Source organism: Anomaloglossus baeobatrachus, chromosome 11 (assembly GCF_048569485.1).
Source record: "Anomaloglossus baeobatrachus isolate aAnoBae1 chromosome 11, aAnoBae1.hap1, whole genome shotgun sequence".
NCBI classification, from domain to species: Eukaryota; Metazoa; Chordata; class Amphibia; order Anura; family Aromobatidae; genus Anomaloglossus; species Anomaloglossus baeobatrachus.
In genome coordinates, this window is record NC_134363.1 from 19,657,661 (window position 1) to 19,684,058 (window position 26,398).

The 26,398-nt window shown below is 46.5% G+C and overlaps 1 protein-coding gene across 1 annotated transcript in view; it reads right to left on the minus strand.

The window, feature by feature from the left end:
- The window catches only part of LOC142255717 (B-cell receptor CD22-like), a 47,860-nt gene that overhangs the window by 19,795 nt on the left and 1,667 nt on the right, over window positions 1-26,398 (minus strand). Inside the window, exons 2-4 of the mRNA XM_075327173.1 lie at window positions 23,629-23,720; window positions 23,181-23,546; window positions 7,177-7,464 (exon numbers count right to left, since the gene is read on the minus strand). Of these exons, the coding sequence (XP_075183288.1) occupies window positions 7,177-7,464; window positions 23,181-23,546; window positions 23,629-23,668 (694 nt within the window). The 5' untranslated portion in view covers window positions 23,669-23,720. The remainder of the gene's footprint in view (window positions 1-7,176; window positions 7,465-23,180; window positions 23,547-23,628; window positions 23,721-26,398) is intronic.

Sequence of the window (26,398 nt, forward strand, 5' to 3'; positions counted from 1 at the left end):
GTACCAAGCACCTGAGCATGGTAGTGCCCGCTCATTACTAGTGACGAGTAATGAGCACCCAAGCATGGTAGTGCCCGCTCATCACTAGTTACGAGTACCAAGAACCCAAGCATGGCAGTGCCCGCTCATCACTAGTTATGAGTATGGAGCACTTGAGCATAGTAGTGCCCGCTCATCACTAGTTCTGAGTATTGAGCACCCGAGCATGGTAGTGCTCACTCATCACTAGTTCTGAGTTTTGAGTACCTGAGCATGGTAGTGCCCGCTCATCACTAGTTTTGCGTATTGAGTACCCGAGCATGGTAGTAGAGCTCGCACATCACTACTAGAGATGAGCGAACCGGTCCCGGTTCGGCTCGAGTTCGGTTCGTCGAACAGAAGTCTCGCTCGAGTTCGGTTCATCGAACGTTCGACGAACCGAACTCGAACTGCATAGGAAACAATGGCAGGCAATCACAAACACATAAAAACACCTAGAAAACACCCTCAAAGGTGTCCAAAAGGTGACAAACAACTCACAACACAACACAAACACATGGGAAAGTGACAAGAACAAATTCTCATGCGAAAACAAAAGAGCTGGACAAGGAAAAAGAGGAGGAGACACAGATATAGGCATGGCACGCCCTTCTAAAATCATGTAAAACACCACAAGGTGACTCCAAGAGGAGTTCTCCCTTTTTTCCAAAAATTGGGCCCCACACACACCCACCCCTTCAGTGGCAGCACTTGTGCCCCAGTTGTACACTTCACAGCTAGATTTGCATCAAGCACATTCAAAAATACGCCATCCTTAACCGTCCCCAGGATGACCCCGGGGTAGGTAGCAAAGTCTTTCCTGATCCCAGCTCTGTTCATCTTGGATCATTTTTAAAAACAATGTAAGCAAGGGTTACTCCAAGCGGAGTCTCCCTTTTTTCCAAAAATTAGCCACACACAGACACCTTATCAGTGGCAGCACTTGTGCCCTAGTTGTACACTTCACAGCTAGATTTGCATCAAGCACATTCCAAATCCACAAGCATTTACTCTCCCCAGGATGACACAGGGGTTGTAAATTCCTTCTGGATCCATGACTTGTTCATTTTGATGAACGTCAGTCTGTCCACATTGTCACTGGACAGACGCGTGCGCTTATCTGTCAGCACACACCCAGCAGCACTGAAGACACGTTCAGAGACAACGCTGGCAGCTGGACACGACAAAATCTCCAAGGCGTAACTGGAGAGCTCTGGCCATTTTTCAAGATTTGAAGCCCAAAATGAGCAAGGCTCCATTTGCAAAGTCATGGCATCGATGTTCATTTGGAGATACACCTGTATCATCCTCTCCAGCCGTTGACTATGTGTCAGACTTGTTGTCTCTGGTGGCCTTGCAAAGGACGGTCTAAAAAAATTATGAAAAGATTCCATAAAACTGCTGTTACCAGCACCAGATACGGTGCTACTGGTACGGGTAGACTGTTAAAGATGACGAGACCGTCCCATGTTTGTCAAGTTACAACTGGGAGATTCACTCCCTGCACCTGCATGGTTGTTTGGTGGAAAAGCCAAGCTAAGATCGAGTAACAGCTTCTGCTGATACTCCTGCATACGTGCGTCCCTTTCTATGGCTGAAATTATGTCACAAAATTTGGACTTGTACCGGGGATCTAATAGTGTGGCATGCCAGTAGTCATCATCACTTCTAATTTTGACAATACGATGGTCATGTTGGAGGTAGTGCAGCAAGAAGGCACTCATGTGTCTTGATCGGCCATGCGGACCAAGTCCACGCTGTGTTTGTGGCATAGAGGTGCTAACCGTTCTTTCTTCCTCTGACATCTCCCCCCAACCTCTTTCAACTGAAATTTGACCAAGGTCTCCCTCATCCGCTGAGTCTTCCATGTCCATGGACAGTTCGTCCTCCATTTCTTCATGTTCTCCTGCACCTTCCTCAACATCTCACCTGCTACCATGTGCCCTTGTTGATCCCTGTCCCCCATGGTCCCATGCCTGCCGCATTGGTGATGATGAACGTCTGGACCTTGGTGATGTTGTTGTGTCTTGCGCATATGAATCCTCCTGTAGTTCCTCCCCTTCCTGTTGTCCCACTCCCTGACTCCGAATAGTGTTTAGCGTGTGCTCCAGCATGTAAATGACTGGAATTGTCATGCTGATAATGGCATTGTCAGCGCTAAACATATTCGTCGCCATGTCGAAACTGTGCAGAAGGGTGCATAGGTCCTTGATCTGAGACCACTCCATCAGGGTGATCTGCCCCACCTCTGCATCTCGTTGGCCCAGGCTATACGTCATGACGTATTGCACCAGGGCTTGGCGGTGCTGCCACAGTCGCTGTAACATGTGGAGAGTCGAATTCCAGCGTATCGCCACATCGCATTTCAGGCGATGAACCGGCAGGCCGAAAAACTTCTTTAGCGATGCAAGTCGCTCAGCTGCGGCGGTTGAACGGCGGAAGTGAGCAGACAGTTTTCGTGCCCTGGTCAGAAGGCCATCTAGGCCGGGATAGTGTGTTAAAAATTGATGGACAACAAGGTTCAACACGTGAGCCATACAAGGCACGTGTGTCACCTTGCCCAGGCGAAGGGCCGCACCCAGGTTTGCAGCATTGTTGCACACGGCCTTACCAGGCTGCAGGTTGAGTGGAGACAACCATTTATTAAACTCAGTCTCCAGAGCTGCGCACAACTCATCCGCTGTGTGACTCCTATTTCCAAGACATGTCAAGCTAAAGACCGCCTGATGCCGTTGCGCTCTGCTGCCAGCATAGTAATGAGGGGTGCGTGATTCCTTCTGCGCAGTGCGAACGCTGGTGGCCTGACCAGGCAGGCTTTGGGCGGAGGTGGAGGACCCAGATGAGGTGGAGGAGGCAGAAGCAGTGGCGGAACATGGACAGACAGAGGATTGACACACAAGTCGTGGGGACGGCAAGACTTGTGCAGCAGACCCGTCACCATCTATCACCATAGTTACCCAGTGCCCAGTCAGCGACATGTAACGTCCCTGTCCATGCTTACTGGTCCAAGTATCAGTGGTGAAATGCACCCGTTGACACACAGAGTTTCTCAAGGAAGCGGTGATGTTGTGTTCAACATGCTGGTGTAGCGTGGGCACACCTTTCTTAGAGAAGTAGTGGCGACTGGGCATCTGGTACTGGGGTACAGCGACAGACATAAGGTCTCTAAAATCCTGTGTGTCCACTAGGCGGAAAGGCAGCATTTCGGTAGCCAAGAGCTTACAGAGGGATAAAGTCAATCTCTTAGCTTTGTCATGGGTCGCAGGAAATGGCCTTTTATTTGTCCACATCTGAGGGACAGAGATCTGGCTGCTGTGTGTAGACGGTGTTGAGTAGGGTGTCCCTGGAAAAATGCAGCTTTGTGAGGAAAGTGCAGGCGTAGACATGATGTCGCCTTCATTCAACGTTGGTGCTATCGATGTCTGAGAAAGCTGTACACACGTACTTGTTTCCCCTTCCAAACCAACTGACGACCTACCAAGCAAACTGCCTGTTGCGGTTACAGTGGTGGAAGTTGTGCGTGGAAAACCAAGTGTGACAGCTGTCCCCACAGTCCTAGAAGATGAAGAGCGCGCGGATGCACTGGAAGGGGCAGGTGGTGAATGGTTTGCTCTGCTTGGCCGCATTGCAGCACGGTGAGCTTCCCACTGGGACATATGATATTTATTCATGTGACGATTCATGGAAGAAGTTGTCAAACTGCTGAGGTTTTGCCCTCTATTAACAGAATCCTGGCAAATTTTACAGATCACATAATTTGGGCGATCTTTTGCTATGTCAAAAAAGGACCCAACTAGGCAAGGCTTAGAGGGCATGCGACCTGCTGATCCACTCCGACTAGTGCTCAGAGGCACAGTGGTGGCTGAGGATGCAGTTGTAGACGTGCTACCAGTACTCTGACTCTGTCCAGGAAGGCGCAAGGTAACTTCGTCGTCGGTTGCATCCTCCTCCACCGCCTCTGTTGACCTCCTCGAGGGCCTGACTGTGTTTTGACAGTAGGTGGGATCTAGAACTTCCTCATCAATTGTTGTGTTTGCACTCCCCTCACCCTCAGACCGAGCCTCTTCTTGCCCTGACCGAATATTTAAGTTATCATCCCAATCTGGTATCCGTGTCTCATCGTCATCAATATGTTCCTCATTGTCTATAACAACAGGTGTTACAGTTTGTGAAAAAGGGTCAACATTATGCTCAGAAACTTGGTCCTCACGGCCTGAATCAGAGTCACAAAGGTTCTGGGCATCACTGCAGACCATTTCCTGGTCTGTACTCACTGTAGCTTGGGAGCAGACCTCTGATTCCCAGGCTATAGTGTGACTGAACAGTTCTGCAGACTCAGCCATCTCAGTTCCACCATACTGTGCACGGCGGATGGAGACTTCAGAGCTGGGAGAAAGCAAGTTTGATTGGGATGACAACTCAGAGGACTGGTGTTTTTTGGATGCGGTAGTTGAGGTGACGGAGAGGGCACTTGTTGGACCACTTGAGATACACTCAAGCATTTTCCTTTTTTTGCCATCATCTACCTTTGTTCCAGTTGTTTGTGTCCATAAAAAAGGGAGCACATCGGATTGTCCACGGTAAGTAGTAGACATCTTACTTTTGCTGGAAGATGGTCTATCTTCAGCAGATGTTAATGGAGCTTTGCCACCTTCCCCACGGACAAACCGCTTTTTTCCTTTTCCAACACGCCTCTTCTCCTTTCCACCAGCATCTGTCATTTTGCCACTCATTTTGATTGCGACAAGATTGTGCACTTAAAATGTGGTAGTAAAAATTGAGAGGTGGTGTAGATTGCAGCGGTGGTCTAGCTTTATTAACAGCAGAATAAACAACAATAATTATCCCTGACAATGCAACTACGGCCCAAAAAACTGGCAGCATAAATTGCTAGTATAATAGCTTAGTAACAATGAGTTTGAGTGTGCAATGCAGGCAGACGTGCTGCAAATGTCTTTGCACTAGTGGGACAATACAGAAGTCCAACAGCCACGTTTAGGATGCCACTAAGTTCACTCAGTGTTTGCTAGTATAATGGCTTAGTAACAATGAGTTTAAATGTGCAATGGGCAGGAGGGTACAGTGCCAGGGTTGTGGGTCTCTGGGTAGAGGAAAGGAAGCCTGCCTTTCTATCCCTCCTAATGGGGAAGCGAGGAAATCCCTGACCTTAGCTACACAGACGCTGTCATCTTGTGTAGCTGTTAAAATCTATTTTCACGGACCTGTCACCTATGGCTTTGACCCTGCCGGTATTAGCCCTTAAAAGGACTGATAGAAACTTCTATCCCTATTCTGTATAGCACTGTGTATAGAGCGTACACAGCAGTATCGGAGATAGGAGCTACGCCAGTGATGACTGACACCAAGGACGCAGAAGGCAGATAATGGCGTGCTGGAGGAAAATGTCCGTTTTTATAATGCAGGGACATGTGACATGGACATCCTATCACACATGCCGTTGCTTCTCTGGCTAAAAGTCCACTTAGCTGTGTGTGTCTGGGATTGGCTGACATGCTGGCCCGCCCCACTACACGCGCGCGCTTAGGGAAGGAAGATCGCCATTATCCATACAGCAGTGATCTGAATGCGCTGTTCCCGCACACTATACGCTGAAATTTTATAATAGTGTGAGTCACAGAGTGACTTAAGGCTACTTTACACACTGCGATATCGGTCCCGATATCGCTAGTGTGGGTACCCGCCCCCATCTGTTGTGCGACACGGGCAAATCGCTGCCCGTGCCGCACAACATCGCCCAGAGCCGTCGCACATACTTACCTGTCCGGTGACGTCGAGAAAGGAGGCGGTCCATGCGACGTCACAGCGACGTCACTGAAGCATCACTGAACCGCCGCCCAATAGCAGCGGAGGAGCGGAGATGAGCGGGACGTAACATCCCGCCCACCTCCTTCCTCCTGCATTGTGGCCGGGAGGCAGGTAAGGGGAGCTTCCTCGTTCCTGCGGCGTCACACGGAGCGATGTGTGCTGCCGCAGGAACGAGGAACAACTTCGTTATTGCTGCAGTAACGATTTTTAAGAATGGACCCCCATGTCGCCGATTAGCAATTTTGCACGTTTTTGCAACGATGCAAAATCGCTTATCGGTGTCACACGCAACGGCATCGCTAATGCGGCCGGATGTGCGTCACAAATTCTGTGTCCCCAACGACTCTGCATTAGCGATGTCGCAGCGTGTAAAGCCCCCTTTACACTATTACAGCGGAAAGCCATCTAGGATTTAGCTTGTCTTTTTGCTGCTAGAACCGTTCTCGAACGTATGAAGAACTATCGAGCTTTAGCAAAAATCTTGAGTTCTAGTTCGATCTAGAACAGCCCCCAAAATCACTCGAGCCGCGAACTGGAGAACCTCGAACCACGAACCGCGCTCAACTCTAATCACTACTCCTGAATTTTTGGTTCTGAAAATGATAAATGACCACAAACGGAGTCTGAAAGTAGCATTAATAAAGAACAGAGGAGCATTTGGCAAATACCTTACTCCTTTGTGTGGCTGAGTTGGGGAGAGAGAGCTGAAAGATAAATGATCTGCCCAATCATCATTTAGGCAACAGTTATCTAATGTGTAAGGGGTGCGGCTTTAGGGTGAATTTATACATACATAAGTATATCTGACTAATTTCTGTCCTATAAACTTAATTTGATGCTCCCAAATAGCAATTAGATCTGATTGACGTCTTTGTTATATGCCATAAAATTGAGCTCATGTGCCCAAAAATCTATGTCTGCCAAACATACTGAATATACCATATTAACAATATCTGAAAGGCAACTCTATTATAAGGGATAAAGAGTTTACTTTTAGGGTTAATATAACAAATGCAGAAGGCAGGAAAATCTGTTTATATAGCAAAATCAGATCATTTTAGCATTAGTGTGATTGGTGAAAATCATTCCAGCTTTAGAGTAAAGTTTCTGGGAAGTTGTATCTTCTTATTATATGATATATATGATATATAACAATAATTTAAGGAACTGGCTTCCTGCCCCTTTGATCCAAAATATTTTTTTTTAACTGTATACAGATAATTTAGTGTAGAGAAATGGGGGAGGGAATGAGTTTAGGCAACAGACAAAGGTTTTAAATATTTAAGCGCGAGAAAAATATATTTATTGTAACCAGTCACATGTAATACGTACCATTGATATTCAATGTTCCTGATTCGTGAAAACTTTGTCCATTAGGATATGTAGCCGTGCACTGGACAGAGGTACCATCATCCAGATATGAAGGGATATAAGTAAGCTCTGATTCTTGTCTCCAGAATCCTCCAGAAATCTCAACTGATTGATGATGAACTTGTCCCGGTTTGTTCCATAGTAGAGATGGAGGACTGGAGCGGCACGTGTGCTCTACCGTACATCGTAGAGTGGTGGCTTCTCCTTCAGTCATACGTTTAGGCACATAAAGCTCAATGTTCACGTCATCTGTAAAAATGTATTTTCAAAGTCAGACAATATTGCTCATTGTTATTTCCTTCCAGAAAATTTGCATTACACCACAACAATGATGGTGTACCAAGTCGGCTAATAAAAAAAACAGAGTTGTACATGCAGTCAAGTACGAGGCAATTTCAAGGTTTCTGTACAACGACCAAAAAATTACTGACTGGGTTATTGGAGTGTAAATCGATTTGCATAAACTTTACTACCAATGTTAAAATATATAGGGGGATTTTTCTGACTTATACTTAAGCATTACTTTAGGTCCTCATTCACCAGTCAGAGGCCAAAAATATGTTCTCTTGGCTTCTGTCTGATAGGTACACATATTCGTACCATTAGTGGAATTGTGTACAGAATGTTTATTGACTGCACATTCCTATACAGAGTGTAACCGCAAAAAATATGCAATGCTTTAGGCTTTGTGTCCACGCTGCGGAAAATGCACGGATTTTGCCGCGGATTTCTCGTGGAAAAGCTGCGGATTTTCAAAAAATCTGCAGCACAGCTACTCCCCAGCCATTTCCATGGCATTTGGGAAATGCTGTGCCCACGCTGCAGATTTTTCCGCAACGGAAATCGTGCGGATTTTCGTGCAGAAAAATCTGCAGCATGTCAATTATTGTTGCGGATTTCTCTGCAGGGTCCCATATACTTACCTGCCTCACCAGAGTCACTTTCTCCGTCCGGTGTACAGGAGCGCGATGAATCCAGGTACAGGAAGGAAGAGGTGGGCGGAGCCTGCACGAGCTCCGGTCATGTGACAGCCGGAGCTAGTTCAGGCCCGCCCACCTTCTCCTGCAGACGCTGAGAGAGTGACTCGGCTGCCGGAAAGTGAGGTGCTGCGTGATAGAGGTAAGTATGAACTCCCCCCGATCACTGCAGCACTTGTTCTGCATTGAGGATGCAGTGCTGAAGCCATGGTACTGTATCCTCAATGCAGAATGCCCGCACCATATCTGCACGACATTCCACTGTATATCCGCAGCATGGAAACAGACAAAAGTTGTGGTGCTGTTTCCTGGGAGCACCTGCGGAATGTCCTGCGGATATATCCGCAGGACACTCTCCCCGTGAGCACATAGCCTTAGTGTTTTTTTTAGGAATGGGTCCCTTTTGTGAAGGACCAATTCCTATGCATTGTTATACGGGACGATTCATCGTGCGATCGCATGAGCGTTCGCACCCGCCCCCGTAGTTTGTGCGTTACGGGCAATTTTTTGCCCATGGCACACAAAGTCGGTAACCCCCATCACACGTACTTACCTCCCTCACGACCTCGCTGTGGGCAGAAAACATCCTCTTACTAAAGGGGGAGGGACGTTCGGCGTCACAGCGATGTCACACAGCGGCCACCCAATAGAAGCGGAGGGGCGGAGATAAGCGGGACGTAACATCCCGCCCACCTCCTTCCTTCCTCATTGCCAGTGGGATGCAGGTAAGCTGTTGTTTGTCGTTCCCAGGATGTCACACGTAGCGATGTGTGCTGCCTCAGGAACGATGAACAATCGGAGCGTAGAAGGAGGAACGACATTATGAAAATGAACGACGTGTCAACGAGCAACGAGAAGGTGAGTGTTTTTGCTTGTTAACAGTCACTCGTAGCTGTCACACATTATGATATCTCTAACGATACCGGATGTGCGGCACGAATTCCGTGACCCCGACGACATATCGTTAGATATATCGTAGCGTGTGACGCCACCTTAATTGTTGGCAGAGAACATGACCACGGAGGTTGCTTAACAGTGTGATATTTGAGCAGGTCAAATGGGAGTTGCCTTTTGAGGAGTGTTGCTTAATAAGGATGATCGAATAGCTCAAATATTCGGCTTTGCGAATATTTGCCGAATAGGTCGCCGCTATTTGACTATTCGCGAATATTCGATGTGCAATGTAAGTCTATGGGAAACCCGAATAACAACTATTTGGAACTATTCAGGCTTCCCATAGACTTACATTGCGCATCACATATTCGCATAGCAGCGACCTATTCGTCGGATATTGGCAAAGCCGAATATTTGAGGTGTTCGATCATCTCTATTGCTTAATATTAAATGAAAGACCCCTTATTTAATTTGGCTCCTATCTAACATGTCAGAATAGGAATATCCAGCAATCGGCAACTTCTTAAAAACTCATTCTTTATTTATCAAAAATTTCATAAAAAACTTGTAACATCAAGACATAAAATCCAAAAAGTAATCCATAGTAGGCAACCAATTTACAACAAATGCATTTTGGACCCGGGTCCTTATTCATTGTGATAAGGATCCAGGTCTAAAACGCATTTGTTATTCATAGGCTGCCTGATATGGATTATTTTTGGGATTTTATGTCTTGATGTTACAAGTTTTTTATGAAATTTTTGATAAATTAATGATGAGTTTTTAAGAAGTTACCGATTGCTGGATATTCCTATTTCTTTGTGCTCCTGCTGACACCCAGTTTCTGCTGCAACGGACGTCTTCTCCTGCTGGTGAACTGACCACTTTCCTCTTCCATCTAACATGTCAGCTATCACACCCACAGACATCCAGCACTTCACAGCCAAAGTATTAATGCCGCATAATGATACAATGGCTTTCTAATACGTGGTGGTCCAAAAATTATGTCTATTTGGGTAATGATACCAAGCATGGTGTATTAATATTGAGTAAACAATGGCTTTCTAATAATTGGTGGTACAAAAATTATGTCTGTCTGGGAAATAATTCCAGGTATGGTGTATGAATACTGAATAAACAATGGCCTTCTAATAATTGGTGGTCAAAAAATTATGTCTATTTGGGTGATGATACCAGGTATAGTGCATTAATACTGATTAAAAATTGGCCTTCTAACATGTGGTGGCTCAAAAATTGTCTGTTTGGGTAATGATGCCAGGCATGGTGTATTGATATTGAATAAGCAATGGCTTTCTAACAAGTGGTGGTCCAAAAATTATATCTGTTTGGGAAATATTACCAGGCATGTTGTATTAATACTGAATAAATCATGGCTTGGTGTGTTTTATGCTATTATCCCTTTATGTGGAGTTGCAACAGGTTTAGTGTTTCATTTTAAAGGAGTTGTCCTGATTCGCCATGAAAGTTAGCACTTATTCTATGTGCTGCAGACTTGTGAATTCTCACATTGTACACAGAGTGTGCTATCATCTGACCGCAAGTATGCAATATGCATACTTCCGACCACATGCCGACTATACATGTGCGGCTTTGCTAAATTCACTTGTACTAGGTCAGGTGCTCACATTTAATCAGAATATAGCTATACATATTGCATACTTGTGGTTACATGACCACACGCTCCCCGAGAATCCTGACAGTGCACGGTGTGCCCAATGTGAGAATTCACAAGTCTGCAGCCAAATTGATATATAAACAATATTAAAACTGGCAGTAGCAACATACAACAACGCGTTTCGGCGATCAACTATGGCTTCATCCTGGCCTATGACTATGACTGTTGACTAGGATGAAGGCATAGTTGCTCGCCAAAATGCATTGTTGTATACTTAACTGCTTGTTGTTACTGTCAATTTTAATATTTGGAACCTTTTGTGAAGGAATAAAAGTTATATTTTAAAGAATTCCAGATTTGTGGTGTTGACGCTGGATGACTCACCTGTTACTATTTTCATGAAGTGCGATGAGCTCCCGAACATTTACCTCCAGGGTGAAGTTACAACTAGAGGTGAGCGAACCAGTCATGGTTCGGCTCGAGTTCGGTTCGCCGAACGTAAGTCTTGTTCAAGTTCGGTTTGGCGAACCGGTTTGGCGAACCACTCGAACCGCATAGGAAACAATGGCAGGCATTCACAAACACATAAAAACACCTAGAAAACACCCTCAAAGGTGTCCAAAAGGTGACAAACAACTCACAACACAACAGAAACACATGGGAAAGTGACAAGAACAAATTCTAATGAGAAAACAAAACAGCGTTACGAGGAAAAAGAGGACGAGACAAAGATATAGGCATGGCACGCCCTTCTAAAATCATGCAAAACACCGCAAGGGGACTCCAAGCAGAGTCTCCCTTTTTTCCAAAAATTGGGCCCCACAGACACCACTTCAGTAGCAGCAGTTGTGCCCCAGTTGCAAACTGGACAGGTAGATTTGCATCAAGCACATTCAAAAATACGCTACTCTTAACCGTCCCCAGGATGGCACCGTAGTAGGTAGCAAAGTCTTTGCTGATCCTAGATCTGTGCATCTTGGCTCCTTTTTAGAAACACTGCAAGCAACGGTTACTCCAAGCAGAGTCTCTCTTTTTTTCCAAAAATTGGGCCACACAGACACCCCATCAGTGGCATCACTTGTGCCCCAGTTGTACACTTCACAGGTAGATTTGCATCAACAACATTCAAAATACACAAGCATTTACTCTCCCCAGGATGACACAGGGGTAGTAAATTCCTTCTGGATCCATGACTTGTTCATTTTGATGAACGTCAGTCTGTCCACATTGTCACTGGACAGACGCGTGCGCTTATCTGTCAGCACACACCCAGCAGCACTGAAGACACGTTCAGAGACAACGCTGGCAGCTGGACACGACAAAATCTCCAAGGCGTAACTGGAGAGTTCTGGCCATTTTTCTAGATTTGAAGCCCAAAAGGAGCAAGGCTCCATTTGCAAAGTCATGGCATCGATGTTCATTTGGAGATACTGCTGTATCATCCTCTCCAGCCGTTGACTATGTGTCAGACTTGTTGTCTCTGGTGGCCTTGCAAAAGAGGGTCTAAAAAAATTATGAAAAGATTCCATAAAATTGCTGTTACCAGCACCAGATACGGTCCTACTGGTACGGGTAGACTGTTGAAGATGACGAGACCGTCCAATGTTTGTCAAGTTACAACTGGGAGATTCACTCCCTGCACCTGCACGGTTGTTTGGTGGAAAAGCCGAGCTAAGATCGAGTAACAGCTTCTGCTGATACTCCTGCATACGTGCGTCCCTTTCTATGGCTGGAATTATGTCACAAAATTTGGACTTGTACCGGGGATCTAATAGTGTGGCAAGCCAGTACTCATCATCACTTCTAATTTTGACAATACGAGGGTCATGTTGGAGGTAGTGCAGCAAGAAGGCGCTCATGTGTCTGGCGCAGCCATGCGGACCAAGTCCACGCTGTGTTTGTGGCAGAGAGGTGCTAACCGTTCTTTCTTCCTCTGACATCTGCTCCCAACCTCTTTCAACTGAAATTTGACCAAGGTCTCCCTCATCCGCTGAGTCTTCCATGTCCATGGACAGTTCGTCCTCCAGTTCTTCATGTTTTCCTGCACCTTCCTCAACATTTTGCCTGCTACCATGCGCCCTTGTTGATCCCTGTCATCCATGGTCCCATGCCTGCCGCCTTGGTGATGATGTACGTCTGGACCTTGGTGATGTTGTTGTCCCTTGCGCATATGACTCTTCCTCTACTTCCTCCCCTTCCTGTTGTCCCACCCCCTGACTCCGAATAGTGTTTAGCGTGTGCTCCAGCATGTAAATGACTGGAATTGTCATGCTGATAATGGCATTGTCAGCGCTAAACATATTCGTCGCCATGTCGAAACTGTGCAGAAGGGTGCATAGGTCCTTGATCTGAGACCACTCCATCAGGGTGATTTGCCCAACCTCTGCATCTCGTTGGCCCAGGCTATACGTCATGACGTATTGCGCCAGGGCTCGGCGGTGCTGCCACAGTCGCTGTAACATGTCAGAGAGTTGAATTCCAGCATGTCGCCACATCGCATTTCAGGCGATGAACCGGCAGGCCGAAAGTCTTCTGGAGCGATGCAAGTCGCTCAGCTGCGGCGCTTGAACGGCGGAAGTGAGCAGACAGTTTTCGTGCCCTGGTCAGAAGGCCATCTAGGCCGGGATAGTGTGTTAAAAATTGCCGGACAACAAGGTTCAACACGTGAGCCATACAAGGCACGTGTGTCACCTTGCCCAGGCGAAGGGCCGCACCCAGGTTTGCAGCATTGTCGCACACGGCCTTACCAGGCTGCAGGTTGAGTGGAGACAACCATTTACCAAACTCAGTCTCCAGAGCTGCCCACAACTCAGTCGCTGTGTGACTCTTAGTTCCAAGACATTTCAAGACAAAGACCGCCTGATGCCGTTGGGCTCTGCTGCCAGCATAGTAATGAGGTGTGCGTGATTCCTTGTGCGCAGTTACAACGCTGGTGGCCTGACTAGGCAGGCTTGGGATGGAGGTGGAGGACCCAGACGAGGTTGAGGAGGCAGAAGCAGTGGAGGAACTTGGACAGACAGAGGATTGACGCACAAGTCGTTGGGACGGCAAGACTTGTGCAGCAGACCCTTCACCATCTATCACCATAGTTACCCAGTGCCTAGTCAGCGACATGTAACGTCCCTGTCCATGCTTACTGGTCCAAGTATCTGTGTTGAAATGCACACATTCACACACAGAGTTTCTCAAGGAAGCGGTGATGTTGTCTGTGATATGCTGGTGTAGCGCAGGCACACCTTTCTTAGAGAAGTGGTGGCGCCTGGTCATCTGGCACTGGGGCACAGCGATAGACATAAGGTCTCGAAAATCCTGTGTGTCCACCAGGCGGAAATGCAGCATTTCGGTAGCCAAGAGCTTACAGAGGGATAAAGTCAACCTCTTAGCTTTGTCATGAGTCGCAGGAAATGGCCTTTTATTTGTCCACATCTGAGGGACAGAGATCTGGCTGCTGTGTAGAGACGGTGGTGAGTAGGGTGTCCCTGGAAAAATGCAGGTTTGTGAGGAAAGTGCAGGCGGAGACATGATGTTGCCTTCATCCAACATTGGTGCTATTGATGTCTGAGAGAGCTGTCTGAGAGAGCTTGTTTCCCCTTCAAACCAACTGACGACCTACGAAGCAAAATGCCTGTTGCGGTTACAGTGGTGGAAGTTGTGCATGGAAAACCAGGGGTGACAGCTGTCCCCACAGTCCTAGAAGATGGATAGCGTGCGGATGCACTGGAAGGGGCAGGCGGTGGATGGTCTGCTCCGCTAGGCCACATTGCAGCACGGTGAGCTTCCCACTGGGACATATGATATTTATTCATGTGACGATTCATGGAAGAAGTTGTTAAACTGCTGAGGTTTTGCCCTCTACTAACAGAATCACGACAAATTTTACAGATCACATGATTTGGGCGATCTTTTGCTATGTCAAAAAAGGACCAGGCTAGGCAAGGCTTAGAGGGCATGCGACCTGCTGAGCCCCCCCGACTAGTGCTCAGAGGCAGAGTGGTGGCTGAGGATGCAGTTGTAGACGTGCTACCAGTACTCTGACTCTGTCCAGGAAGGCGCAAGGTAACTTCGTCGTCAGTTGCATCCTCCTCCACCGCCTCTGTTGACCTCCTCGAGTGCATGACTGTGGGTTGACAGTAGGTGGGATCTAGAACTTCCTCATCAATTGTTGTGTTTGCACTCCCCTTACCCTCAGACCGAGCCTCTTCCTGCCCTGACCGAATATTTAAGTTGTCATCCCAATCTGGTATCTGCGTCTCATCGTCATCAGTATGTTCCTCATTGTCTATAACAACAGGTGTTACAGTTGGTGAATAAGGGTCAACATTATTGTCACGCTCCCCGGGTCCCCTGCCTTGCTTCCCGGCTCCCCTGCCTCGCTCCCCGGCTCACCTGCCACGCTCCCCGGCTTCCCTGCCTGGCTCCCCGGCTCCTCTATCAGGCGTCCCCCGCTCCACAGCCTCCAGCCCCCATCACTTGCGCTCCCCAGGCGGCTCGGTCCCCGCTCCCGGCGCCCGTCGGCAGCTCTGCTCCAGGCCGGCTCCCCTGCATCCTGTTCACCGCTCCCTGCCCTGGCTCCTGGCACCCGGGCCTCGCGCATGCGCATTAGGGCGCGCGCGCGGTCATTGACCCTTTCTTAAAGGGCCAGTGTCCTCCAACAGGATATTGAAGGATCAGGTACTGGGTATATAGGGGGATCCTTTCCAAGTGGGCGGGGCCTGTTCTTCGTGTTTTCTAAGCTAGGAGTCAGGTCTCCTTGTGTCTGTGATATACTCACCTATCTCTCTCGTAGAGCCGACCCTGCCTCGCCAACCGGTCCTGACGATACCTGAACCCCGAACGGTGACGGCCTGCCATCCCATCCACTCCTGCCATCTCCGATCCCTGTGGTGACCCGTCTTCTCGCTCCATTGGTTCCGGACTCTGCCTGACGACATCTCGGCCTCCGAACCTGAGCTCCGTCACTCGGACTACCATCATAGACCCCGTGGTCCCAGGGACTTCTTTACTCCACTCCTCTAAACGGACTGTCCTGCTATTGCTCTGGCTACCAGGCACCTTGCCCTCGGTGAGGTGTTCAGCCCAGTGGATCCACCTCCTGGGTCAGCCCGTCCACCTGGCCCTATCAATTATGCTCAGAAAGTTGTTCCTCACGGCCTGAATCTGAGTCACAAAGGTTCTGGGCATCACTGCAGACCATTTCCTGGTCTGTACTCACTGTAGCTTGGGAGCAGACCTCTGATTCCCATGCTATAGTGTGACTGAACAGCTCTGCAGACTCAGCCATCTCTGCTCCACCATACTGTGAAGGGCAGATGGAGACTTGAGAGCTGGGAGAAAGCAAGTGTGATTGGGATGACAACTCAGAGGACTGGTGTTTTTTAGATGCGGTAGTTGAGGTGGAGGAGAGGGCACTTGTTGGACCACTTGAGATCCATTCAAGCATTTTCTTTTTTTGGGCAACATCTACCTTTGTTCCAGTTTTTCGTGTTCGTAAAAAAGGGAGCACATCCGATTGTCCACGGAAAGTAGTAGACATCTTACTTTTTCTGGTAGATGGCCTATCTTTAGCAGATGTTAATGGAGCTTTGCCACCTTCCCCATGGACACAAACTTGTTTTCCTTTTGCAACACGCCTGTTCACCTTTCCACCAGCATCTGTCATTTTGCCACTCATTTTGCTAGCGACAAGAATGTCCACTTAAAATTCGGTAGTAAAAATTGAGAGGTGGTGTAGATTTCAGCGGTGGTCTACCATTATTGACAGCAGAATAAACAACAATAACTATCACGGACAATGAAACTATGGCGCTTAAAATGGCAGCACAGTTTGCTAGTATAATAGCTTAGTAAAAGTGAGCTTGAGTGTGCAATGCAGAGGTGCTGCAAATAGATTTGAACCAGTGGGACACTAATGGAAGTCCAACTGCCACTTTTAGGATGCCACTAAGTTTCCTCAATGTTTGCTAGTATAATGGCTTAGTAACAATGAGCTTGATTGTGCAAAGGGCAGGAGGGTACAGTGGCCGGTTGTGGGTCAGTGGACAGGGAAGGAAGCTTCACTTTCTATCCTTCCTAATGGTGAAATGCAGCAAGGAACTCCCTGACCTTAGCTACACAGACGCTCTTATCTGTAGCTGTTAAAACCTCTTTCCACGGACCTGACTGTCACCTATGGCTCTGAGCCTGCTGGATTTAGCCCTTACAAGGACTGATAGAAACTTCTATCCCTATTCTATATAGCGCTGTGTGTAGAGCGTACACAGCAGTATCGGAAATAGGAGCTGCGCCAGCGGTGACTGACACCCAGACGCAGAAGGCAGATAATGGCGTCCAGACGGGAAAATGGCCGTTTTTATAATGCAAGGGCATGTGACATGGACATCCTATCACACATGCCATTGCTTCTCTGGCTAAAAGTCCACTTAGCTGTGTGTGTGTCTGGGATTGGCTGACATGCTGGCCCGCCCCACTACATGCGCGCGCTTAGGGAAGGAAGACAAGGGAAAAAAAAAAATGGCGATCGCCATTATCTCAGCAACAATGATCTGAATGCGCTGTTCCCGCACACTATACACTGAAATTTCATAATAGTGTGAGTCACAGAGTGACATACACTATTACAGCAGAAAGCCAGCTAGTAATTAGCTTGGCTTTTTGCTGCTAGAACCGTTCTCGAACGTAACTAGAACTTTCGAGCTTTAGCAAAAAGCTCGAGTTCTAGTTCGATCTAGAACAGCCCCCAAAATCACTCGAACCGCGAACTGGAGAACCACGAACCGCGCTCAACTCTAGTTACAACACTTGGATGAACTAGACAGCACTAAGCTGGTATTTTCATTCCGTAAATACAGTATATATGCAGAACACATTGGACAGTCAGGATACGTGTGGCTGTTAACTGGCAGTGGAGCACCAGAAATATCACAAAACAGAGTATGGCGGTCAGAGAGGAGATGTCTGTTTGGGTAGGACCAGCACCAACAGCCCAAACCAGCAGCAGCAGAGTATACTTAGAACATGATAGACAGGTAGGAGCGTCCTAGCTGTTTCGAAACATTCAAGTGGCAGCAGCTGAACAGAATAATAATGTACAAGCAGGCAGATGCTACTACTGATCTAGTCATTGGTATCAGCCATAGATGAATAAAAATTCTCATTGATACATGCCTGATTAATTTTCAAAAGTCTATGTTTTCCACACTTATGGAGGACAATCTGATCCACATACATGTGACAAACCCAACTGTGACACTGAATATCATCTTTAACATACACTGGAGACTGGACAAGATCATAACCATATGCCAAACTGAGACAGTTTTTGCACAAGTCCAATCTACTTATCCAGAAGTTTCAAGAGATTGAGGCTCAGGGTTTCTTCTGGAGAAAAGACCAAGTATGACTGAGGTATGACTGAACCTCCTACAGGTAGGACTGAGCCAGGCTTGTTGTGAATAAGATTTCCAGTTTGGGGATATGTCTTGTGGTCAGTTCTGGTGGTGCAGTTGATTTGTGGAATGAAAGCCACACACCTTTGGATGACTGGCAATCAGGCATTTCTTTTTGGACTATATAACTGAGCAGTTTCCTCCTGTTACTTGCCGGTGCTCAATGGCTATCCTGTGTGTTAAGGACATTCTGTAACCAGCCCTGATCACTACCAGAACTCCTCTCAGATAAGTGGTCTTGTGCTTCTGCTTATTGTTTCCACTTTCTTGTTGTTTTTTCTGCTTTGATACTATGCTTGATTCATATTCTGTTTGTGTGGAGTTCTTGGTGGAATTGGATCATTCCCTGCTGGGAGTGTCTGTATACTTAGCTCCATGATTCTGCAATGTATTGTGTCATGCTTGGTATTAATTCAGTCCCTCATATATATTAGTGTTTTTGGATCCCAGGAACATCAGAGTGCTGATCTAGTGGGGGAGAGGCCGTTTGGCCTCAGGATTTTTCCATATCAGACGTGCTGATATTTATTAGGGTTTTTTTATGGCTAAAGACAGTGCTCCTTACCTATCCTTTCCTATAAAGATAGTTTGGGCCTCACCTTTACCGAATCTGATTTTCTAGCTTTGTATTGTGTTTTCCTATATCACCATAGTCTTTACATCTATATCTTTGGGGATTACTCCGAGACAGATTAGATTTCTTATATCTCTATCTGTAAGAATATTTAGTTCTCCGGCTATGTCGAGATGACTAGGTCATCGTAAGCTCGTCCCACGGCTACTTCTAGTTGTGTGTCAGGATTAGGTCTGCAGTCCATTAAGGTTCCAGCCACTCTGTTACCTTTTGGTTTTCCACATTTTTTGATCCTCCTCGGTCCCTTAATCATAACACCGGCTGGTCAATTGGTGCACTTCTGTTTTATGTTGCGTTTAGGTTGACATCATGTCATAGTACAATTGCTGCTGCTTCAACTTTATATTGTAGGGTAGAACTGAAAGAGGTGAGGGAGTGTTGACTTTGCAAGGAGACAACAAGGTTCCATGCTAGACAAAATTTTGTTTGCTCTAAGTAGGAGAAGCAAAATAATAATTTTGTAGTTCTGATACATTTTAATGGCTAACGAAAATAATATAAGAGATGTTACACAGCAGCTTTTGAGACTCCTTAGGTTTCTTCATCAGGCATTGTATAATGGTATAACAAAGTATCTGAAGAAACACAAATATATCCACAGAGGAGTGGCACTATAATAAATAAACATTTAGAAAACAAACACATTCCTTAATGAGCTTAGATTAGTGGTGTGAAAGATTTATTGTACTAATATTCATGTGAGATCAGAGACCTGATGCCCTCCTCCTGTATCTGGAGAAGATTCCTCTTAATTTGCCAGCAGTGGGCCGTCTTGTCCAGTCTCCAGTGCATTGTCATAAAGCAACAGATAGTGTAATCACAATGAAGATGAGAAAATCATCCTCCACTAGTGTAGTAATTATTTGTGAAAATGAATTAGTCATGACTCAAACCTTCTTCTGATGCCAAATATTGGATCTGTCATTGCAGGTATTGAGTAAATGCAAAGAATCCAGCACACAAATAAAGTTGATTTCAGAGATGATATTTTGTTTGAAATTATTATTATTATTCTATTCTTGTGGGGATATTAAAGGAAGGCATGCGAAAAATAAGTCCAACGTATCGACCAAAACTATCAGTCTTTTTCAAAGACTCAGGGGGTTGTAGTATAGCGCGTATCGCGTAGAATGATCACTCGCATATATCTAATACATATCACTCTTATAGAGCATGGTCATCTGACCATCCGAGATGGGAGAAAATAACGTCTCCAACGTCTCTTATAAAAATGGGATTGTAGACAAAATCAGCACCTGGCTTTGAAGAACATCTGTGACTTTTGATCTGTAAAGGGGAATATCTATTTCTGAGGCAAAAAAAGCCTATGGTAGGTACAATTTGGCACCCAGAGGGTGAAACTATTTAGGTATGGTCCTGAGTATGATCATGGGGCCTTGTGCCTGTTCCTCGTGGCCGCAGTGTCTAGAGGTGCCTGTGAATCTGTGCCTGTGATGAATCCACTACCAATGCCTGCTTTTCCATCATGTTCCATACAGTTCCGTTGCTAATTCTATTGCTATTACCATGAGACAATCACATGTCTCCTACCTGTCCATTATGTTCAAAACTGTGCTGTTACTGCTGCTACAAACCTTTCCTCACCCAGGGTATACTTGTTCCTAAAAAGAATGCTTTTTGGGCATGTGATTGGGGTACTCACTGAGCAGGCTTGTTGAGGCAGCAGACAGGAACACTTTCCCTTTAAGGGTCCATCAAGTTTATTTCTTCCACATAAACTGTGTCTCCAAGAAAATAACATGGGGCCTCTTGTGGCTTCAAAACAATTAAACATGGTATGGCATCCATTCCTAGTAAGGACAATTTAATCCTTCTCTCTCAGGAATTACTTCAAAGGCATTGCAGCCTCCACATACTGACCCTGGTCAATATATTCAAATCCTCCTCTCAGAGGTTCATTCCTGGAGGTATCACAACACCTCCACACACAGGGTCTGTCAGTATAGAACACCCCTTACAAAGGCTTCTCTTGCACACTCTGCCATGTGCCAAACAACAGTCTCCAATTTACCTGTCAGGAGTGACACACCCACGGGCAAGGGTATGTATGTGGCACCCCAGGGTTGCCACAGTAACAACACAAAGGGTTAACTCCCCATACACAACACCAAGACCTCCTGGCCAGAAGGGGGAGACCAAGCTGCTCCCCTGTATATTCTGGTGGGGAGGGGAAATGGTCAGTAGTTTCAGTTTGTTTGTTTGTGCAGAGAACTGAGGAGAAAGGATCTGCAGGTTGGAAGCTGGCTTTAGCTCACCTCAGGATCCACTGACCAATTCCAGGCCTAGCTGAGGGTCTGAGGAAAAGAGACAGAGTACACAGAGGAATATTCCTGGGAGGCAGAGCATTGCAGAGCTCACCCCAGTGGAGCACAGAGAACGGATGCTGGATCCGAGACTGCAGGTTATATACTGTACAGTTAACACCAGAGAAGTGAGGATTCCACATTCTCTATCTGTACCACAGACACCGCAACAAATGCAGAGTTCAGGAACATACTAGGAAGGACTCGAGTTGCCTGTCAGGTCGGTACCTAGGAGCAGAGCAGAGCTGGCTGCCTAGTTCACACAGCAGCAGGGCCACAGACACACAGTGCAGGCAAGGAAGCCAAAACGGCCCGGCTGGGTGGGAGAAACCCTGAACCCTTAACAGACTCCGTGGACAGTACTCTGCTGAATACCATCATCAGTAAAGGACAAAGAAAACTGCAAAACCGTGAGTCTGCTTGTTTATTGTGGTTGTGTCTTGCACTCCCCCATAGACTATCACACTGCCCCGGGGCGAAGGCTCTTCCCGTGGGGAGCCGTCCCATCTCAAGCTGCTTTCCATCCCCCCGGAGGTTCTGCAGCAGCGGTGGTCATCTCTGATCACATTCCACGGGTGGCGTCACGAACATAACCCCCCTTTTTATTGTGGAACCAGGGAGCACAGACCGGGTCACGACACCATGATCCCCTTTCCATAAGCGACCCCTTGGCCCGGTTCTGGGTGTCCCCTTAACCCCTGGCGACACATGTAGGTAGCCAAACCCACCCATCTCTCAAACTACTTATGAACCTGGCCATTGAGTACTTTAACCAAAACGTGTGGCGCTACAAGTACCAGCACGGACGTCCGGTTCCTACCATGTTTGTGGTACATACAGACCATTAACAATGAAGCTGGTCACCATCTTACATGCAGTTAAATGAAGATATTGCTTCTCTATTTCCACATTAAAATCTGTTTTTAGTCCGTAAAGTAGATACTTTTTTTGAAGACTTATTAAAAAGTCATCTGGACCCATAAAAAAATAGTTTTTGGATATCTTGTTACAAGTTTCTCCCATTGCTTCTTCCATGTAAACTGTATGTGCATTAGCATCAGAAGACACATTCTCCTAAAAAATAATTCTTGGACCTAAATTTATCTTTTAAAGAGCGTAAAATGTGAAACGATACAATGCGATATTCAACAGGTGCTTAAAGCCCGCTTTACACGCTGCAATGTATCTTAAAATGTGTTGGAGGGGTCACGTCGTAAGTGACGCACATCCGGCATTGTAAGGTACATTGCAGTGTGTGACATGTACGTGCGATTGCGATTGAACGGTAAAACGCTCATCGCATACACATCGTACCTTTCTCTAGAATTGCACGTCAGATTGTTCATCGTACCCGGGGTAGTGCACATCGCAGTGTGTGACACCCCGTGAACAATGAACAAATCTTACCTGCGTCCTGCGGCTCCCGGCCCACAATGAGGAAGGAAGGAGGTGGGCGTGATGTTTACGTTCCGCTTAGCTTTGCCCCTCCGCTTCTATTGGCTGCTTTCCGCGTGACGTCAATATGATGCCGAATGTCCCTCCCACTCCAGGAAGTGGAGCCACCCACATCGAGGTCGTATGGATGGGTAAGTACGTGTGACGGGGGTTAATCGTTTGTGCGGCACAGTCAACAAATTGAACGTGCCACACATACGATGGGGGCGGGTACATTCGCATACGAAATCGTATGCGAAATTGCAACGTGTAAAGCAGGCTTTAGATTAAAGGACTTGGAGGACTTTCAATTCATGGTGAATAGATTTAGTCTGAATCACATATTTCAATAGAATTAGAAAAATCAACTCCAAAATGAATTTCAGGAAATTCGGCCATCTCCATCTGAGGTCTAAATATTTCTTTTCTTCCAGTGTATTTAACATAACATAGACCAACAAAATGCATATCATAATTATACCAATGTATGTCATTACATATGTTCACATGCACACATAACATGCCTCAGTACATTATGTTAGTGTATTTTTTTTTTCATTAAATACTATGATACAAGATGAGTGTGAAGATTTCTATTAGGTCCTGATATTATATATTTACCTGTGACAGAGAGAAGAACATATGTATTCTGTAAACCACCTGCATTTATTGTTCTGTCTTCTGTGATCCCTGGATTATAATAATAGCCCCCATCTCCTCTCCTCACAGGGTCTATCCGCAGGGTGCAGCTGTTATTTCCCGGTACCAGTGAGGTCCGATCTCTGTATTCCCCTATTACTGTAGATGAGTCCTTGGTGTTTAGGATCTCTGGATCAGGACCATAAGTGTTCCAGTACCAGACGGTGCAGGACGCTCCTGATCCCCCATCAGGATGATATGTACAAGGAATCTCCACACAGGAACCGATAAGAGCAGTAATTCTAGAAGGGAACGTCCATCGCTGACATAGAGAACCCAGATAGAAGCCTGGAGACAATGAGCAGAACATGAGGTCGGGGTCACAGAATCCCATTATATCAGATTATTCTGTAATTGTGAGAATATTTACCCTGACAGATGAGAAGATAAATCTGCTTCATAGGGTCCATTCTGGATTAGGATTATCTGGGACTAAATCATGAAACTCAGTCATAGACGCTTCTAAGAGATGAAATACAGAAGATTCAATAATGTGTTACTGTCACTAAACAGATTTCCTTCTTTTAAGACACTATATGACTCTTAGGGGTACTTTGCACGTTGCGACATCGCTATTGCCATATCATCGGGGTCAAATCGAAAGTGACGCACATCCGGTGCCGGTAACAACGTTGCATGGTGTAAAGCTTAGATGCGCCGATAAACGATCGCAAAAGCGCCGTGAATCGGTGATCTGTGTAGCGTCGGCCATTTTCATAATGTCGCACCAATAGGAGATACGATGTTGTTCCTCGTTCCTGCGGCAGTATACATCGCTGTGTGTGAAGCCGCAGGAGAAAGGAACATCTCCTTACCTGCCTCCACCGGCTATGCGGAAGGAAGGAGGTGGGCGGGATGTTACGTCCCGCTCATCTCCGCTTCTATTGGCCGCCTGCCGTGTGATGTCGCTGTGACGCCGCATGACCCGCCCCCTTAGGAAGGAGGCGGGTCGCCAGCCAGAGCGACGTCGCAGGGCAGGTAAGTGCATGTGAAGCTGCCGTAGCGATAATGTTCGCTACGGCAGCTATCAAAAGATATCGCATGTGCGACGGGGGCGGGGACTATTGCGCTCAGCATCGCTAGCTGATGCTAGCGATGTCGCAGCATGCAAAGTACCCCATAGGCTCAGTTAGCTTTAAAGAAACAAACTATGCTCTTCTTATCCTCCCCCGGTCCAGTGCTGTGTACCCGCTGGTGCCTCGGTCTCTGCTGTTTAGCTGCATCATTCAAAACACATCTGAAGTGCTTCAGCCAATCACTGGGCTGTGAGAGTGGATCGTAACTTGATTTAAAAGAGAATCTTTAGGGAGAAGATATGTAAGTCAGTTACTCTGAATTTCAGTAACCTGGTGTTTCAGCACCACTCCAGCATTGTGTTGTTTTTAGCACTGGAGTGCCCTTTAAATGTCAGCTCCCTGTACCAATCATTAACTCACCCACCGGTGTCTTCATCTCTAACTAACGCCAATCCCGTTTCAGTGTGCCATCTTGTTCCATAAGTCAGAAGTTACATCACAAGAGCTCAATACAAATCTAAGATAGCCAGAACAAGGCCAGCACCAAGCTCTCATAGGCCTGTATTAAGTTGTGACCTCTGGCACACTCCATGAAACACTGCAGCTGCCGGAAGGTCACAAATCCCTGAGTGCTTTTGAAAAAATTGAAGAGGCCAGATGGTGAGTATCAGACAGGGGGCAGGGGACTTATATTTAAAGGAGTGGTCCACTACTCAGCATTAGTGACCACATTGATGTAAAGCTCATAAAGAAGGCTTTTCTCAAATACATTGTGTAGTCAATTGTGTCTCTGAGCGGCACTATTGCAGTCTGCTCATCCCCATCACATGACCCCCCCCAGGCTCTTTGACCTTTGGAATATGGTGATGTCAGGTCAACTTATAATTGACCTGACATCACCGAGGTGGGCCCCAGTCTCTGTGAGTGAGTGGGCTGTGGGTGAAGTTTCACCACTTATCACAGCCCAGCATCTCATGCTTTTCCTCCCTCATTGCTGAGTGCCGCAAGCAGGAGGGATGTTTGGCTGTAATGAGAGGTGAAACTCCATCCACAGCCCAGTCACTCACAGAGATGTATCAAGCGTGTGGGGCGGCAACCAGGTGAGGAGCACAAAAACAAGTATGTCCTCCCTACAGTGAAGCATAGAGGTGGAAGTGTTATGGTTTGCAGCTGCGTGAGTGCTGCCTGCTGTGGGGAGCTACAGTTCATTGAGGGAACCATGAATGACAACATGTACAACTCGAAAAAAATAGAAAAAACGGGCACTGATTATTGTAAATGCGAAGAATACAGCTGAATCCAGATTGTTTGAAGAGCCAGTGACATCCAAACGAGACTTCCAGATGGGCTCGCTGTTTTCAGTTTGAACTACAAGAGGAATAGTAGCAGACCAGCGGTGCTCTCATGTAGTGTAAAGATCCAAAATTCTTTCAATGAAGTTAGTCGGAGGCTCTCACCGGTTCATCATTGCTTTATTCAAAAAGACACATACAGGTCCACCGTGGACTTGTAGAAGCGCCCTCTGTGGTGCGAAACAGTGCTGTCATCCTGCATGTTCCCCTCACTCTCCCCACTTACCAGTATGTGTCTTTTTGAATAACGCAACGATGAACCGGTGAGTGCCTCCGACTAACTTCATTGAATGAATGACAACATGTTCTGTGGCATATTGAAGCAGAGCATGATGCCCTCACTTCAGAATCTGTGCTGCAGGACAATATTCTAACATGATAGCAACCCTAAATGCAGCTCCAAAATTACCACTGCTTTGCTAAAGAAACTAAGGGTAAAGGTGCTGGAAAGGTCAAGCATGTCCAGAGCTAAACCCTATCTAGCATCTGTGGAGAAAATCCCATTGAGAACCGGTGACAAGATGTTTCCATCCAATCTCACTGAGCTAGAGCTCATGTGCAAAGAAGGGGCAAACATGTCACCTCAAGAAGTGCAAAACTGGAGAAATAGACCCCAAAAGACTTGCAGCACTAACTGCAGCTAAAGGTGATCCTACAAAATATTGACTCAGTGGGACTGAATACAGATGTATGTTACAGTTTTCAGATTTAAATTTTTAAAATATTTAGAAAACCATGTATTTTTCCTTTACACAAACACTTAGCGTTGATA